Source organism: Leptonotus elevatus, chromosome 1, assembly GCF_054856555.1.
Source record: "Leptonotus elevatus isolate MCC_2025b chromosome 1, RoL_Lele_1.0, whole genome shotgun sequence".
Classification (NCBI taxonomy): domain Eukaryota; kingdom Metazoa; phylum Chordata; class Actinopteri; order Syngnathiformes; family Syngnathidae; genus Leptonotus; species Leptonotus elevatus.
In genome coordinates, this window is record NC_141239.1 from 46,585,705 (window position 1) to 46,601,910 (window position 16,206).

The 16,206-nt window shown below is 40.4% G+C and overlaps 1 protein-coding gene across 3 annotated transcripts; it reads left to right on the forward strand.

The window, feature by feature from the left end:
- Positions 1 to 526: 526 nt before the first annotated feature.
- On the forward strand, positions 527 to 7,203 carry slc2a6 (solute carrier family 2 member 6). 3 transcript variants are annotated; one of them, XM_086081618.1, is made up of 9 exons: positions 527 to 641; positions 2,019 to 2,089; positions 2,400 to 2,671; positions 3,485 to 3,581; positions 4,071 to 4,170; positions 4,295 to 4,488; positions 4,646 to 4,821; positions 4,939 to 5,231; positions 6,287 to 7,203. In XM_086081618.1, exons 2-9 carry the CDS (start codon positions 2,036 to 2,038, stop codon positions 6,610 to 6,612), a joined length of 1,512 nt encoding a protein of 503 aa, XP_085937744.1. In that variant the 5' UTR covers positions 527 to 641; positions 2,019 to 2,035; the 3' UTR covers positions 6,613 to 7,203. The 3 variants fall into 3 exon arrangements, with proteins under 3 accessions (XP_085937744.1, XP_085937745.1, XP_085937743.1); XM_086081619.1 differs by having other exon boundaries at positions 605 to 641; positions 2,440 to 2,671; XM_086081617.1 differs by lacking the exon at positions 527 to 641 and having other exon boundaries at positions 1,341 to 2,089.
- Positions 7,204 to 16,206: the final 9,003 nt, after the last annotated feature.

Below are 16,206 nucleotides of genomic sequence, written 5' to 3' on the forward strand. Positions count from 1 at the left end.
TGCTTTGTGAAAGCAGTTGACCCTCCAACTGCCAAATTCAAAACACTCAAAGCCCAACAATATAGCATAGCCTTAAATGTACTGATGTGCTGTCGTTTTCAATGCGCGTGCGGAAGTCCATTTGACTCAAACTAAATATATTACCTGGAGGGCATGAAGAAAAATATAATTGGAAGGAAATCAAAATCTTTATTTCGGGTCCTTTGGACATATACTTAGTTCCTTAGAAATCAAACTTAATGTCTGTCAATACAAAATATATGTTTTTCACAATCAAATCATTAACTGTATCCTGTTTTGAATGGAAATTATTACTTTCAATGAACTGCATGTAACAATTTTTACAGTAACCAGTCCTTAGGATTGAATTTCTTTACAATTGCACCAAAAATCCTGTTTGTTGTTCCTATTTGTTGCCATTGCTTATTTGTTTTTAAATTTGTAATTTCCCCTTTAATTTTCAATGGGCTTTCAGTTGACCTATTTAATTAATCTCAATGTGTTCTTAGCGTAGCTCCATGGTTATTCTAATGCCCCCCTTTGCATGTATTCCCTCGAATTTGAACACTGTGTTATTTTATTTTTACTTATTTTGTCTTTTTCTGATCCATATGACCATAAGCATCTTTTTCAGGCTGCATGTGAGTTATTTTCCATTGTGTGAGTTTGTGACCTGATCGTAAGTGTGTACGTGCGTGTAAAAAGAAGTGGTAAATGTGATTTTGTGAGCTAAGCAACTGTACTTTTTGTCTCCTGACTCAACCAGGACTTTTTGCTTCTGCTTTTACTTTCAACTTGTGTGGCTACATTAAGGAATCCAACACTTCTGTGCTTTCTACTTACAGATCACACTTTTATTACAATACTTGCACAAAACAGCCAGGCACTGCACACACAAGAGCAGGGATTGAGAACTGTTGCTATTCAACAAAAGGCATCTACAAATCTTGTGGGGTTTTGTTTTGTTTTTTGTTTTATCTTTATTGGGGGGGACATATTTTCTGTGTTGTAAAAGATATTACAAAGTAGGCCGGACCGGTAAAAACATTGTATACAACAATTGGCGTCAGTTATACACAGATGTTTTGCTATTTGGAGGCCAGACCTAAATAGCAGGGCTCAACTGTAAATATATTGTTCCCAAAACAATAGCACAAATGTAAATAGAAAGCAACACCGGACTTGAAATCCATGGCATATGTGTTTGTGTTACCAGTAGCTGAATGTGTGTCATATTCAGCACCTTTGTGTTTGATTTATGTTGGTCTACGTTTTTATTTTTATTTTTTTTCAATAAACCGTAACTTTAGTTTGTGTGTAAAATAATGACATCCGGGTCAATTCCATTGCTCATTTGAGGATTGCTTGTGAAATTACCAGTGTAAATATTTTGCTGTTGGCAGGGTTGGGGAATCCAGGTCGAGAAAGTAACAACCCTGGCACAGATTGGCTTTAGCCAAAGGTGCTTCTACTTAACTGGCAGGTAAACAAGCTCATAGAAGCACCTGTTGAGTAGAAGCACCTGTTGAGTAGAAGCACCTGTTTCAGGATTTGTTCTCTTTGGACCTAAATTCCCCCCAACCCTGGCTGTTGGCCCGTGTGAGCCGGTTTAACCCCTTTGTGGGCCTGATCCACATTTGACACCCCTACTCTAAATTCTACATAGGTTGGAATGGGCAAGCACTGAATGGACAGAAAGAAAGAAAGAAATTGATGTATTTTATGTATGTTATGTTGTAACTTGTTTGTGGTGTCTAAGTAATTGTCATCACAAAACTTCCAGTTGTTTGTCATTTCCAAAAGTCCAGTGATGGCATACTTTTGAACTTCTCACTTTCACTTTCATGCTGACTTCTTTCCCAGCAGCCAGTGTGTTCATTTCTTCTCAAACAGGACATTTCTGCATTGCACACCTCTCACGGGCTCCTTTTTTTTTTGGAAATAGGACTGATTTGAAACAAACGATACACTTTATACTAGCTGCTTCATCACACAAGTATTTGTGATCTTTCATGAAGGCTAGTTCTGTGCTGACATGGATGAAGAAAGACCTCTACTGAACCCAAGGGAGCCATCACCAGAACCCACAGTAAGAGAGAGAAAACTCACCCTACATATATGACTTTCATTATAATGTACATTACAAAATTGTGGAATTAACATTGTCATTGTTACCATTAGAGCTAAAACAAGTTTAAATTAACCCCCTACAAGCTAGTGTGTTTGTGAGAGAATGTTAAAGATGCTAACAGCTAGGTTGCTAACGACTAGAATGCTATGGCAACGTGTGTAGACCTTAATAGCAACATTTTGTAGCTCGGTGGACAGGAATGCTCAAACTGCTCACAGCTGTACACCATGTCATCATGTTTTAATTCATCCACTTCTCTCTATTCCAGTTCAACAAATTCAAACTGTTCCTGGCTGTTTTTGCGGCAGTCTTAGGGAACTTCAATTTTGGCTATTCCCTGGTCTATCCATCTCCCGTCCTGCCAGTGCTCCAGGGTCCTGATGCAGACCCCCGGCTGAGGATGGACACATCCCAAGCCGCTTTGTTTGGCTCAGTCTACATGCTGGGCATGGCCAGTGGTGGGCTCGGGGCCATGCTGCTTAATGACTTGATTGGAAGAAAGCTGAGCATTATGGTGTCGGCCATCCCTTCTGCTATCGGGTCAGATATTAAACTGTATTGAAAGCAAAGAAATTGATGACGCATGGTTTATTGTAGCCAATGCACGCTTAATTGTATTTTGCAAAGGACAACATGCAGGTCACATAACTTAACTCATTCACTGCCATTGACGGCTATAGACGTAAAAAATTCATTTGAACTATTTCTATTAGTATTAAATTTTCCCCACTTTTGTTAACAAGAGTGTGAAAAACTTAATTTTTTTATTGTACATTTAGAACAGATATAAAAATAGTGATTAATCGTGAGAAGTCATGTGATTAATTACAATTAAAAAATGTTGATCGCCTGTCGCCCCTAATTTTTAATAATATATATTTTTTTATGAATTTATGGCAGTGAATGAGTTTTAAACTATTTGCCTAACTATTTTTTTCTCTTACAAAAAAATGTTTTATGCTTAAATGATCTCCTCATGCTGCAAATGTTTAATTTTTTGTATTTCCTGAAAAATCTGAAAAAATGACTTAGGCGATTATTTTTAAGAAGGTGTCGATAAGTATTCTTTAAACCAACCTATGGAGCATTTACATTATCAAGATACATGAATTTATTAGTTTTGCCCCCTAAAATGTGTAAATTGAAATGTATGAAAATGTACTTAATTTTTTTTTATTTATCTCATAAATGATTTTAATTAACTTAATTTTTAAAACACAATTAATTATGACTAGAAATTATTGTTTATCACACATCTCATAAACATACTTCATTCTTAATGGCATTCTACGATGTATAACGACAATAAATGACAATAAATAAATGATATTCCATTTTTAACGTGTGTTTCAGATACCTATTGTTGGGAGGGGCTGTAGAATTGTGGATGCTCCACTTGGGCCGTTTCCTCACAGGTGTCGCCGGTGGCGTGACAGCGGCGTCCATTCCTGTAGGTTGTCATGGTTACATTATTATCCTTTATGCAGCTAACAGCTTTGTCCCAATGGGCCCTTTGCACAAATCCACTACTTCCTGAACTCAGCACCACTCCTTAATTTCCTGTCTTTCATGATTGGACAAACTGATTAATCCTGGTGTGCCTGACCTCAGTAACCACGACGCCAATGGCCAAACACACCTGGATCAATCAGTATTAATTAATTAATCAGGTATTGAGTTCAGGAAGTAGTGGATTTGTGTAAATAGCCCATTATTAGCCCAAGTGGGTTATTTATTTACTACAGACATTTTTGACATACAACAAAAATAAATAGGACTAATATAATCCTCGTGATCAGCATTGTTTACAGCTACATCGGACAGGCGGGTGCTTAAAAATAACTTTTGATAATCTTTTAGATTATTATCTGTTCACATGTAGTATATTCTAGCGAATTTCTATCAGTGAGATGTACATTTTGTGCTTTTTGTTCCCCAGGTTTACATTTCAGAGATCTCCCATAAATCCCTGAGAGGAGCCCTGGGAACCTGCCCTCAGATTACTGCTGTGTTCGGAGCGCTGGCACTCTACGCTTTGGGTAAAATTGGCATAAAAGCTATACAACGCACAAACATTTTGTTATATTTGGCTTTTGGGTGAAATTTCAGAATGAGCCAAAAAATGAGTAGTGCATGTACTATTCTGTATTATATGATGCACAGGTCTGGTGTTACCGTGGCGGTGGCTTGCAGTGGCAGGAGGCTTACCAGCATTGATAATGGTAGTACTTTTAGTCTTCATGCCCTACTCCCCCAGAAGGCTCCTCTCCCTGGGCAGAGATGGGCAGGCCGAGCACGCCCTCCACTGGCTGAGGGGAGCTGACTACGACATACAGAGCGAGCTCGACGCCATCAAGGTGAGAAGAACAATAGCAATAAAGAAGTGGACCAGAAGGTCAAACACATGCTGCAAGTAGGGCTTACGTTACTGATGACTAGGTCACAGTGTATCATGTTATCAGATCTCGACTGTCAGCATTCATATATTCATACATACGACATTCTTGAATGCAGCACAGCATCCGTCTGCAGAGCCGGGTCACATGGTCCCAGCTGGCCAAGCCCGTCTACTACCGGCCAATCCTCATCTCGGTGGCCATGCGTTTCCTTCAGCAGCTGACTGGCATCAGCCCCATTCTTGTCTACTTGGAACCCATCTTTTCTCAGAGCAACGTCTCACTGGAGCCCAGGTGTGAAATGCTACCCGACTAGTTCATTCTGCGCATGACACATCATTATCTTTAATTAATGACCATTTTTCACATACTGTAATTAGTCGCTACCTGTACCCGTTCACCCCACGTCAGGTATGATGCTGCCATTGTGGGATTGGTTCGCCTCGTTTCTGTCAGCCTGGCAGCAGTTTTGATGGACAAAGCAGGGCGCAAAGCTCTGCTGTACACCTCCAGCTTTCTGATGTTCCTGTCCACGCTGACTCTGACCATGATTTCACACACCACACCTCACCATCCAGAGCCCGCCCCTCCGAACCTCACCGCAATTATGGAGCGCAACCTCCACTTTGACGTGGCTCGGCTGGCTCGCAATCAAACGGCTGCAGGCCCCATTCCACTCATCAGCGTTGTGGTATTTATATTTGGTGAGTGATACAACCTGAATATGTGGCTTCAATGACTATATCCATCGCTGCATGCTGTGTAATTATGAAGTTAAATAATTCCAGCGGAAAATACTGTCCGTTGCGCATCTTTCGCCGGAGATTTGACACACGTCCTTTGGCTCAATACCTTGAAATAAAAAATGCTAATACGCAAATAAATATATGATTAGACAAAATTAAATGTGGTGCGCATGACATGACATTAAAAAAGATGTTTGAATGGACAAATAAAGAAAAAAAATGCTAAAGAATGTTAATTGTTAATGAAATATGAATTAACAAAAAAAATCCACAGTTTGTTTTATTCATCTCACGGGGCGGCCATTTTGTGTGTGCAGATTGTTTGAATGACAAGTTGTCACACAAACTCAGATAAATAACAAAAAACACATTTATAGACCTTTTTGGGGTGCTTTTTAAGATAGAGGTGTTGTTAAAGGAGTAGCCAACCCAACAGTTTTATTTACACTAATATTTTCCATGAAGCCCCACTAGTCTAAACGCGTCATTCTGATTAATACTGCCTTTAATTCACTGTTTTTTCTCCATCTCAGGGAGCAGCCATTTTGCCACTTGCTGTCGCCTTAAAATGACATCACAGTTGCTCAGGTCTCAGGTAACAACCAATCACAGCTCAGCTTCAGAAAACAAGTGAGCTGTGATTGGTCGTTACGTGAGCCCTGATCAACTGTGATGTCATTTTCAGTCAACAGCAAGTGACAAAATGGCCGCCCCCTGAGATGGACAAAAACCAGTGGATTAAACGCAGAATGCCGTGTTTAGACTAGTGGGGCTGCATGGAAAATATTATAAAGAAAATGTTGGGTTGGCTACTCCTTTAACAACGACACCTCCATCTTAAAAAGCCCCCCCAAAAAATTATCTATAATTTGTTGTTATTTATCAGAGTTTGTGTGGCAAGTCATTCAAACGATCTGCACACACACACACAAAGAAAATATAATTTAAAATTGGCCAAGTGAAAGACATCTTTGTTTCACTGCATTGATACAAACCCTTTCTTTGTCTCCCAGGATACGCCATGGGATGGGGGCCAATCACGTGGCTGCTCATGTCAGAGGTGTTGCCTCTGGCCGTAAGGGGCGTGGCCTCTGGCCTGTGTGTGACTGTGAGCTGGTTGACAGCCTTCGTGCTCACAGACGCCTTCACTCACCTGGCAGACAGTTACGGCCTGTATGTGCCGTACTTTTTTTTCACGGTGGTGTGCGTCGTGTGTCTGCTCTTCACCGCCTTGTGCGTCCCAGAGACTCGGGGCCGGTCTCTGGAGGAAATCGAGAACTATTTCAGGACACGCAGATATACTATTGATCATGATCATTCCAATGCACATGCTACATGAAAGGCATACAATTGATGTATGAATTTCTGTGGGGATGACTGGAATGTTAAACCATATGATTCCTGGCTTGGATATTTCTGTGGCATGGTCTCCTATTGTCCTTCATACACTACTTCCTATGCAGAACGATTGCTGCATCCTATCTTGTAATTACATTTTCTATGGCCCTTGGAAGAGTCAAAAGGAAAAAAAAACTGAAATGGTCCCAGATGGGGAAAAAAAGGCTTATCCACTTTTTGCATGTACTGTATAGATTTCACAGTGATAAGGAGTCAAGAAACTATCAATATTTGACCGTGTATGTTATTTAGTGGCTATGAACGAATACTAGGGCCACTTTGAAAAGAAAAAAATGAAATGTAATATCCGCAATAATAAAGTCAAAATTACAAAAAGCTGTAATATTTAGGAGAATAATGTCATAAAATTGAGGAATTTTATGCTAAAATAATATCATTATGGAAGTATAGTGGACTAGTGTTTGATATGCATGACACACAGTTCTAAGGGTTCAGTGTTTGAAACCTGATGTTTGAGTCTGTTCATGCCAGAGAATGGGTACTGGTCTCAGAGTGTTGCGTTTGTGTCGGAATTTCTCTGAAGAAAAATAAATAAATTACGCAGTGTGGCCCTTATTCCTTTTTTTTTTTTTTAAAGAGCTCAGTATTGTTCATTCGCTAATGTCATCATCATTGCTTTTTTTTTTCTTTTTTTTTGTGGCCCTTATTCCTTTTGACACGACATGGCAGATTTAGGACTCAGACGCAGAGATAAGAGTTTGAGGCCAAGGAAGATATTTATTAAACAAAAAAAACCTCCTCGTTTAGAGGGAAAAAACAAAGGCTATTAAATGTTAAACTAAAGGCGCTCCAAAAGGGAGGATGTCTAAACTACAAACAAAACAACATCACTCCTTAACTAAAACTATACTGTGGCTATACAAAGTTACAAACCAAAGTTCACACAAGAGACAGGACAACAAGGCTGAGGACTGTGACTGGCTCTGACAAAAACACTTCGGCACAAGACAGGGGAGACGCAGACCATTTAACACATGAGGGTAATGGGAAACAGGTGGACACAATCAGGAATGACACTGACGCCACATGAGGAAGGGCAAATGACCTAAAACGAAAGGAGTCAGAATTTTCAACATAAAACAGGAAATGACAAGACAACCTCACCGCGGTGTGACTCCTTTGTGGATTACACACATACCAAAAGCCAGCAACACATTTTAAACATTGTAAAATATTCGCATAATGACATCCAGCAGGTTAGCCAATCCTAAGAACAAATATGTTGGCACCTGTCAATTTGATTTATGTCACGAGTACGAATGTATGTCTGTGTGTGTGTAATGCGTGACATTTTTGCATGTTTCTGACAAGAATAAAATATACACATTTTAACGGTCTCCCTTATTTTAATAAGACAGGGTGAAATTTTGGATTTCTGGGACTGCTTTGAAATGCTTTAATTTTTTTTTGTTTTTTTTAATGCCTTGACTTGTGACGACGACAAAATATGAGATACAAGCACAATAAGGTGTAGGTGAACTCAACTCACTTCATAATTACAAGATCAGTTTGGAAGATAATAAACAATCCTTAATCCTGTTTATTGCCATGCCCATTTGAAGTTTACTGTCAAAGCTCAACGCCGTTATTTAAATTCCCAAGTGAGGCCGGTGACTCTTCAGAAGAGCCTGTCTGTCCGCTGAAGGGAGCCCCGGAAGCTTGTTAGCTTGCAAGCTAGTTGGTGGCAAGCACCTCTTGTCGCGTTATAGAAAACCAACAAACCTAATTATTACAGCCACCGGAGGCTTTATTTAAGCATGTAGGCAGTAATTAGTGATGGGCATGACAGTTCTTTTAAGTGAACTGAATCTTTAGAATCAGTTCATTAAAAAGAATCGTTCAAAAGATTTGTTCATCAAATCGTTCGTCTAAACACCCCACCCAGCCCCCCTCCCCTCCCACCGGCACGGACGTACAAAAAATAAAAAATAAAAATAAAATGTTATGTTGCTATATTTGTTGTCATGAGTGTGTTTCTATCAAAAACAAAAGTACGTTCACTCACTGAATCATTCCTGAACCGGAATTGGCAACAGGTTCACTCAACGATTCGTTCACTCGCTAACGCCAATAGCATGGGAGTACGTTCGCCCGTGTCTGACGCTGGCTGCTGACTGGTCGTTCGCGAAGATTGACGACATGAGCGTGGCTGAGCTCAAATGAACTGAGAAAAGAACGAATCACTTCAGGAAGTGATCCGTTTACTCACGTTCACTGAAAAGATTTGTTCTTTTTGAACGAAACGTACGTGAACGACACAACACTAGTAGTAACGTGTAGCATTGAGAAAGTTGCTAGACAAAGTAGCATAGCCTACATTTTTCAGCAGAGTGTGGTTTCTAGCATTCAGTGGACACGCCCACAGCATTTGAGAGCAGAGATAAGTGCTTCATTTTTGTTTTCTTTTTTAGGCTTGGCAATTTTTTGAAACATTCAAACTTGCCAGTGTTGCTATCCACACTCATCTCTGTGCTGTGTCAAATGTACAGCACACAAGATTGCACATTGTTTTGCTCAAACCCCAACAAAGGCGCCAAGGAAAACGTATGACAAACAAGCAAGTCACAAATGATGTTAAAAAGCAGTAGTAAAGAAAAGGACACAAAGTATTAGGTGGAAGTCACATGAACAGAGGTGTATTTAAATGAGTTACTCAGAGTTTATATACCCGCTGAGTGAGTCTATTTTTGCCTTTGTGACTCCACCCACCTTGTGTGTTCCTAAATTGCTGTCCTCTCCTCTCACCATGGCTACCGGAGGGATATTAGTTTTAGATGAAACTTTTGTATTAGATTGTGCTGGTATAGTTAAAATGTCTTTGTTCGAAGATGTTTTTTGTATTGTGGTGCCCAGAGTTCTCCTTGTTTTGCTCGCTACGTCAGCTCATTCGCGAAATAGGGTCAGACATGCTAGTATACTAATATAAACAATCCTTTTGCCTGCACTCGTTTTGCAGATTAACATCAACATATTTGGTGTAAACAGTTGCCTTCTGATTACAAGGGCTGCTCTAAGGCACTTCTTGAGGCTGGATGCGTGGCAAAATTTAATTAAATTGCTCCATAAATTTTTAGCATGAATGTTTTGACCCATTTTACTGCTCACGTTTGGAATACGAGCACGATAAGCGCCACTTGTCCCCTTCAAAGCTAAATATTTCCCTTGCAGTTTATTTTTGCTGATGTTTTTTGGCGAATGTATAACAAAGTTTGACGAGCATAGTTTTCTTTTCATTGAGCCAAAAAAGAGGGTCAGCCTGCGAGTGTCTTTCAACGCTTGACAATGCAACAGTTGCAATGTAATGTACAGCATTGTGAGAATAGCTCCATTGTCAGGAATGTTGTTCATCAGGCCCGTCGAAACAGACACACACATACCACCACCTCACCCATTTGACATCATGCACAGGCAACACCCTCTCACACGCCTTCACCGACATGGATGCCACTGCTCATGTGATTTTTCTCCAGAGGTGTGAAAAATTCTCCCCGAAAATAATGTGACATTTCCCATTATGACTATAAATATTCATCTGTGAACGCTCCCTGCTTTAGCTTGCAGTGCATACAAAGTTTAAAAATGAAAAGAAAAATGTGTGCTTAGTGTTGTACATGCTGATCCAGTGACAAGTGTTTAAAAAATGTGGTTGAACAGGCATACAATCTTCTGAAGACGTATTTAGAGGACAGACGTACCACAAAACCGAGCACGGCAAAGTCACAAAGGTCACAACAATTGAATTTTTCTTCACATGGGCTATTTGAAGAGTTTGTACAAACGTGAAGAGAATTGCTATAGTCGAGAGGGGAACTTGTCACATGTACGTCTAGTTTTACAGACTACAAGTGTCCTTACCGACATTACGCAGGTGGAAGATTAGTCATCCGTAACTTTTGACATTCCTTGCAATGTTGCTGGAGGCCAAGACATTGTACAGAAAAAATGTTATAGTTACACCTTGCCCAGGGTTATTTACTCTCAAAAACCACCGTTTTTCTGATTTTAATTTTTGACGTCAACTGCAGGCCATGGTGTTTTTTTTTTTTTTTTTCGTCCTTGAGTAAGGCTAGCTGTAATTATCTAAGGCAAGAGTGTCAAAATCATTTTCACCGCAAGCCACGTTGTAGTTATGAATTCCTTCAGAGAGCATTTCTGAAAATCCCTTCAAGGTGTAATCATTCTTCTATATCATGATGAACAAACAAATGCCCTTGCATTTTATTGTTATATATATTTTTAGCGGGCGACACGGTGGAGGAATGGTTAGCACGTTCGCCTTCCAGTGCAGAGGACGTGAGATCGAGTCCGGGCTTCGGCCTTCTTGGGTGGAGTTTGCATGTTCTCCCCGTGCTTGCGTGGGTTTTCTCTGGGTGCTCCGGTTTCCTCCCACATTCCAAAGACATGAATGGCAGTTTAATTGAACACTTCAAATTGTCCATAGGTGTGATTGTGAGGGTGGATGGTTGTTCGTCTCTGTGTGCCCTGCGATTGGCTGGCAACCAATTCAGGGTTTAACCCGCCTACTGTCCGAAGCCAGCTGGGATAGGCTACAGCAACCCCCCCCCGTTTGCGTGATGTTATTGTACTTGAATCACCCGCCATTGTCACTTCTCCTGTGTTCGTCTCACTGATCTGTTTATATTAATGGCAAGCCGTTAAAACGACAGGGCGGCCATCTTACTCCTCCCACCTTACAGCTCATAGGCTCTTTAATAAGAGCTAAAGGGCCGGGGCGCGGGGTGGTCCATATTTTTTAGTGGACGGTATGTGCTGCTTTGAAGACCCCTTTTTTCTGTTATCGCTCAGTTCCTTAGACCCCAATATTAGATTTGACAGAGTCATCTTTTGTTGAATTACAGTTATAATTCTTTAATTAGAAAAATATACAAGTTTCCTACTGTAAACATCATTAAGGATATCATGTATACATGTATTTAAGGCAAGTTGTAAAATGTCTGAAGTCCTCTTGTTTATGTTTAACAAATTTAAAACATCATAAATCATATTGTTTCTACTAAGTACTGTTTCAAATGCTCTCCAATTTCGATACTGTAAATGTATTGGGTCGTATGCTGAGAAACTTTTTTTGGGAGGAGTAAAATGGCGGCCTCCCGGCTTCAAAAGTCTTGGCTTATCGGCTATCAGATCAGTAGTTTGTCTTTTTTGCTGATTCTTCTTCTATGCTTTCTGTTAACTCCCTGTGGCTGCGCTGTAGCGCCACTCCAGACTTGGCATATACATTACAGCCGTTAAACGTCCTCAGTGTCTTCTTTTGGACACTTGAAACGTTTCGGTGTGTACAAGATTTTTTTGAGAAACGAAGTCGGCTTTGCTTCCGTGCGAACAGGGCCTATAAATACAAGCAAACTGACGAGACAACGAAGAAGACAGGTGAACAGGTGGGGGGGGGGGGGGGGGAAATCAACGAGCAAATCAAGACATGAAGATGGAGCACAAGAAAATAGGACATACCATGAAACACAACTAAATATAAACTCAACAACAAAAACACAGACCATGACACGCTCATTATTTCCTCTTTAGTAAAAGTAAGTCAGGGTTATTAGTTGGGGCGGTAGCCTACTTCATATCCAAACAAATAAGAAATAGGCATTAGCTTTCTTCCTGTGTGGTCGCTTAGCAACCAGTGACAAGTATGTTGAGCTTGGGCCGACAGCCTCCCTGCGCCCTACCCCACATTGAATGCCACGCAGAACAAGTGCGGTGTGAAAGCACCTTTAGCTTTATTGCCAAATACAGTTAGCGGTCACCTGCTAAAGTACAGAACCCTATGGAACTCCACAGGGGGGTTTTAGTTTATAATACTCATTGCACGATTGTCAAGGACAAAAACAAGTTAACTTAAATGGACTTTTTCTAAACTTTTGAATGCACATCCAACTGTTCAATGTTTCGGTGCTTGCTTTCAAAGAAGGAAGCTGAATAACAAATTTCACAACAGATGTTTGGTCCATAAAAATGTGCAAGGCCGACTCTTTGACTCTTCGAGTCTCTCTTTATCTATGTTGCAACCTAAGAATGACACGCTGACACTCTAAGCTAAGTGGCCCGAGAACATCCCGTTTGAAGCCGCATTATGAGATACGGTTGCATGATCAATTGATATGTCATCTTGGTCTCATGTTGTAATAATGTGAACAGCATGATAAAGCGGACTTTAATATTATATTTAAATTATATTGGTGCATTCACGTTGTGAATTCTGCTATTCAGCAACAGCATAATGCTCAAAAAGTATTGAAAGGTTGAGCATTTATGCATATGCATTAAAAGGTTATCCACTGCTTGTGTTGCCTGTCTTGCGGCGCGTGATGGTTGTTTTGGACTGCCTACTAATTATTGTCCTCAAGTCATCATGCCTCCCAGACATGTTCTTTCTTTGAATGAAATGAAAACTTCCTGTTGACTTGCTGCCTTGTGTTTAGGGTCCATTTAAAGCCCACACCAAACAAGACTCGAATGTGTCCTTATCTGACATCTTAATAGTGCCGTCCTATTTTCAGCCAGAAGTAACTTCGAGAAGAATGTCTAATGTCTGAGCAGTGATTCCCATTAATGTGTTGCGAGAAATTATTTGGTGTGCCGCAGGAAACTGTCCAATGTCACTTAACTGGTTTGAAAATGAAAATCTATGTAGGTATCTTTCAGTTGCAAAGATTTCACATCAAGTAAGTACATTTGTGAGAATAATATTGAGAAGATCATCATTATTTCAGTACAAATACTTTTTGTGACATTTTAATTTGGTGTTGTGCTGTGAGATTTTTCTATTGTAAAATCTGACTATAGTGCAATGGACTATAGTGCACTTCTTGACTCCTTTTTGTAGCAGACTGTATAACATCAGAAATGAACTAAAAAGATCAAGCACTTGCTGTTGATTTTAACCTCCCGTTGAGAGAATTTTTGCCTAAATATTATGTTGACAGACGCTCTTCATTCTCTCTTATGTCACGTTTGCCACACCTCTCCCCTTCCATACTTGCAAATGGAATGCCATATATTCCCCTGTGGGATGTTCACAGCTTTTTACGAGATTCCATAAACTGTGACTTACTTTCTTCTGTTCGTGTTGCACTTGCACATGTGTGTAACCAGTTGATTTGAATCCACATTCTAATAGCTGGAGCTTAAAAGCAGCCAAGGGTAGAAGAATGGGCTTTCCAAAAATACGATCTACAACGGGCCATGGTCTATTTGGGTATGTGCCATGCGAGTGGCTGATGGGGACCAGTCCAGCATGTACACAGTTTAGCACCCAAAGTCATTTAAATATTATAGGCTTAGGCCTTGGTCTACGTTCACACTGCAGGCAAATGCGACCCAGATCCCATTTTCTTTGCCTAAATGCGACCCGTATCTGTCTATCGTGTCTGAATGGCTCAATTTCAATTTTTTCATATCTGACCTTTCACTTTTATAGGTAGTCCTAGATCGGATACGTATCCGAATTTTGAACAGCCAGGTCGCATATATCCGACCTTGACGTCATCAAAAGTCCAATATGCGCTCCGCGCGGGCGGGGGCATTAAGCTTGATTTATGCTTGACGCATCCGCGAGGTCCGCACGGCTCAGGAGACGTACGTGAACCGGCAAAGTTGTTTCGAGTAACAGTTGTGACTTTATATTTGACTTTAATTTAATTCCACTTGAAACCTGAAGTATAAAGATGACATTTGTGGTGGTGATATTCGTCATTGAGCCACGCAGACGGCTCATTTATTACGCGCGGCAATGACATGACGTCATCGTCAGGGAGGGGTAAAAAGGGAGAGATTCCCGTGAGATGAGGCGCTCGAACAGGCTTGCCTCATTTTCACAAAATGTTATTTCTACCGCCTCCTGCATCACTCCTCTGTAGATATGTAGATGTAGATGGTCAATTCATGAGCCCCGAAGACGGACTTATAAAAGTCCGTGGCCCTGACATGCTGGAACATAGTATTTACTTCCGCAATCACAGAGTTGTGAGTGACGTTGTATCTTCTTCTGCGCATGCGGTCACTTTGGGGACGCATTAAGTCCACACTTGACTGAGGTCGCAATTAATAGGTAATGTGAACGCCTACTCAAAAAAAAAAATCGGATTTCACCAGAAAATCGGAATTGAGCATTAAGACCTGCAGTGTGAACGTAGCCTAGACTCCAGTTGGCCTGCGACTCTAATGAGGAACAACGATTTATTTAGCCATGTGCTTACTATAACTGTGCTCTAGCAACAAAAACAGAACAGACCCTTTACCTGCATATTGAATCTGGATCCAGAAAGTAAAAACCCTGCTCCATATTGGCTTTAGCCACAGTTGCTTCTACTTAACTGGCAGCTAAACAAGCTAGTAGAAGCACCCAGGGCTCTGAATTAACTTGTTTGATGACTAGCCAACATGGCTGGTGACTTTCTAAAGTTACTAGCCAAACACAATTTCACCATCCAGTGAAAATTTTCCCTGATTTTCTTTTTTTTTTGAAGCCCCTAAACATGAAGTAACAACAGTATGTCTATGGCAGCATTTTATGTGTCGTATTAAATAGATACTTGACTCATTGAGCCATTTCCAGCTGTAAAAAGTTAATATTTTGTCCAGAATGAATGAACTACATTATTTTTTGTTTACAATTAATACTTTTCAAAACTAACTTTTCCACTTGCTGTCGACTGAAGATGATATCATCTGTGCTGAGGAAATAAAATAGGTAACGACCAATCATGGCACAGTTTGCTGACCAAACCCAAAAAAACAGGTGAGCTATGATTGGTCGTTACCTACTTCCTCAGCACTGGTGATGTCATCTTCAGTTGACAGCAAGTGGAAAATTGTGTTTTAAAGGTAGGGGCTGGGGATCCCTGGCTATCAAAACAATGTGTTCCTGTAGCTAACTGCTACCCGTTGTCAGTTTTACAATCCTCGAGATCGCAAATAATCTGTCAAGATCTCAAGCATGACCGACACAGACTCAAATAAACGTTTCTTGGGGGGGGTGGGGGGTTGAAACTCTAAATCTGATAATACACATACTATTTGGAACTACTCCAAATTTGTGTATTTTGCAGTTAATGGGGCAGATTTGGTGGAATAGCGCATTTCCATCTTATTTTATATTGTGTCATTGTATTGTCATTTGTAGACGTTGAAAAAAGTAATGAGCCTATTTGAACAAAGTCATTAGTCAAAAGTACAGAAACTGTTTTGTAGGGAAAAAAAGTAAAGGTCACCAGAAGAGTAAATACTTCAATAAAGTAAAGATGCCATCCAGGAACGTAAACCCCTGCGTTAGAGCAAAATGTTTTTTTCTTCTTCTCAGATTCTGACTGAGTCAACTCTCATCATTGAGTCTGTGGCCCCCGAGGTCACATTAATTAGGGCCCAAAGAGCTTTAAATCCACCGGTTTAGTCGATATGTTTTACAGCACACCCCAGCAGGAGCAGGAACAGGTTTGACTCCCTTTTGGTGAGTGACACATACACACAACTCCTTCAATAATCTTCCCGA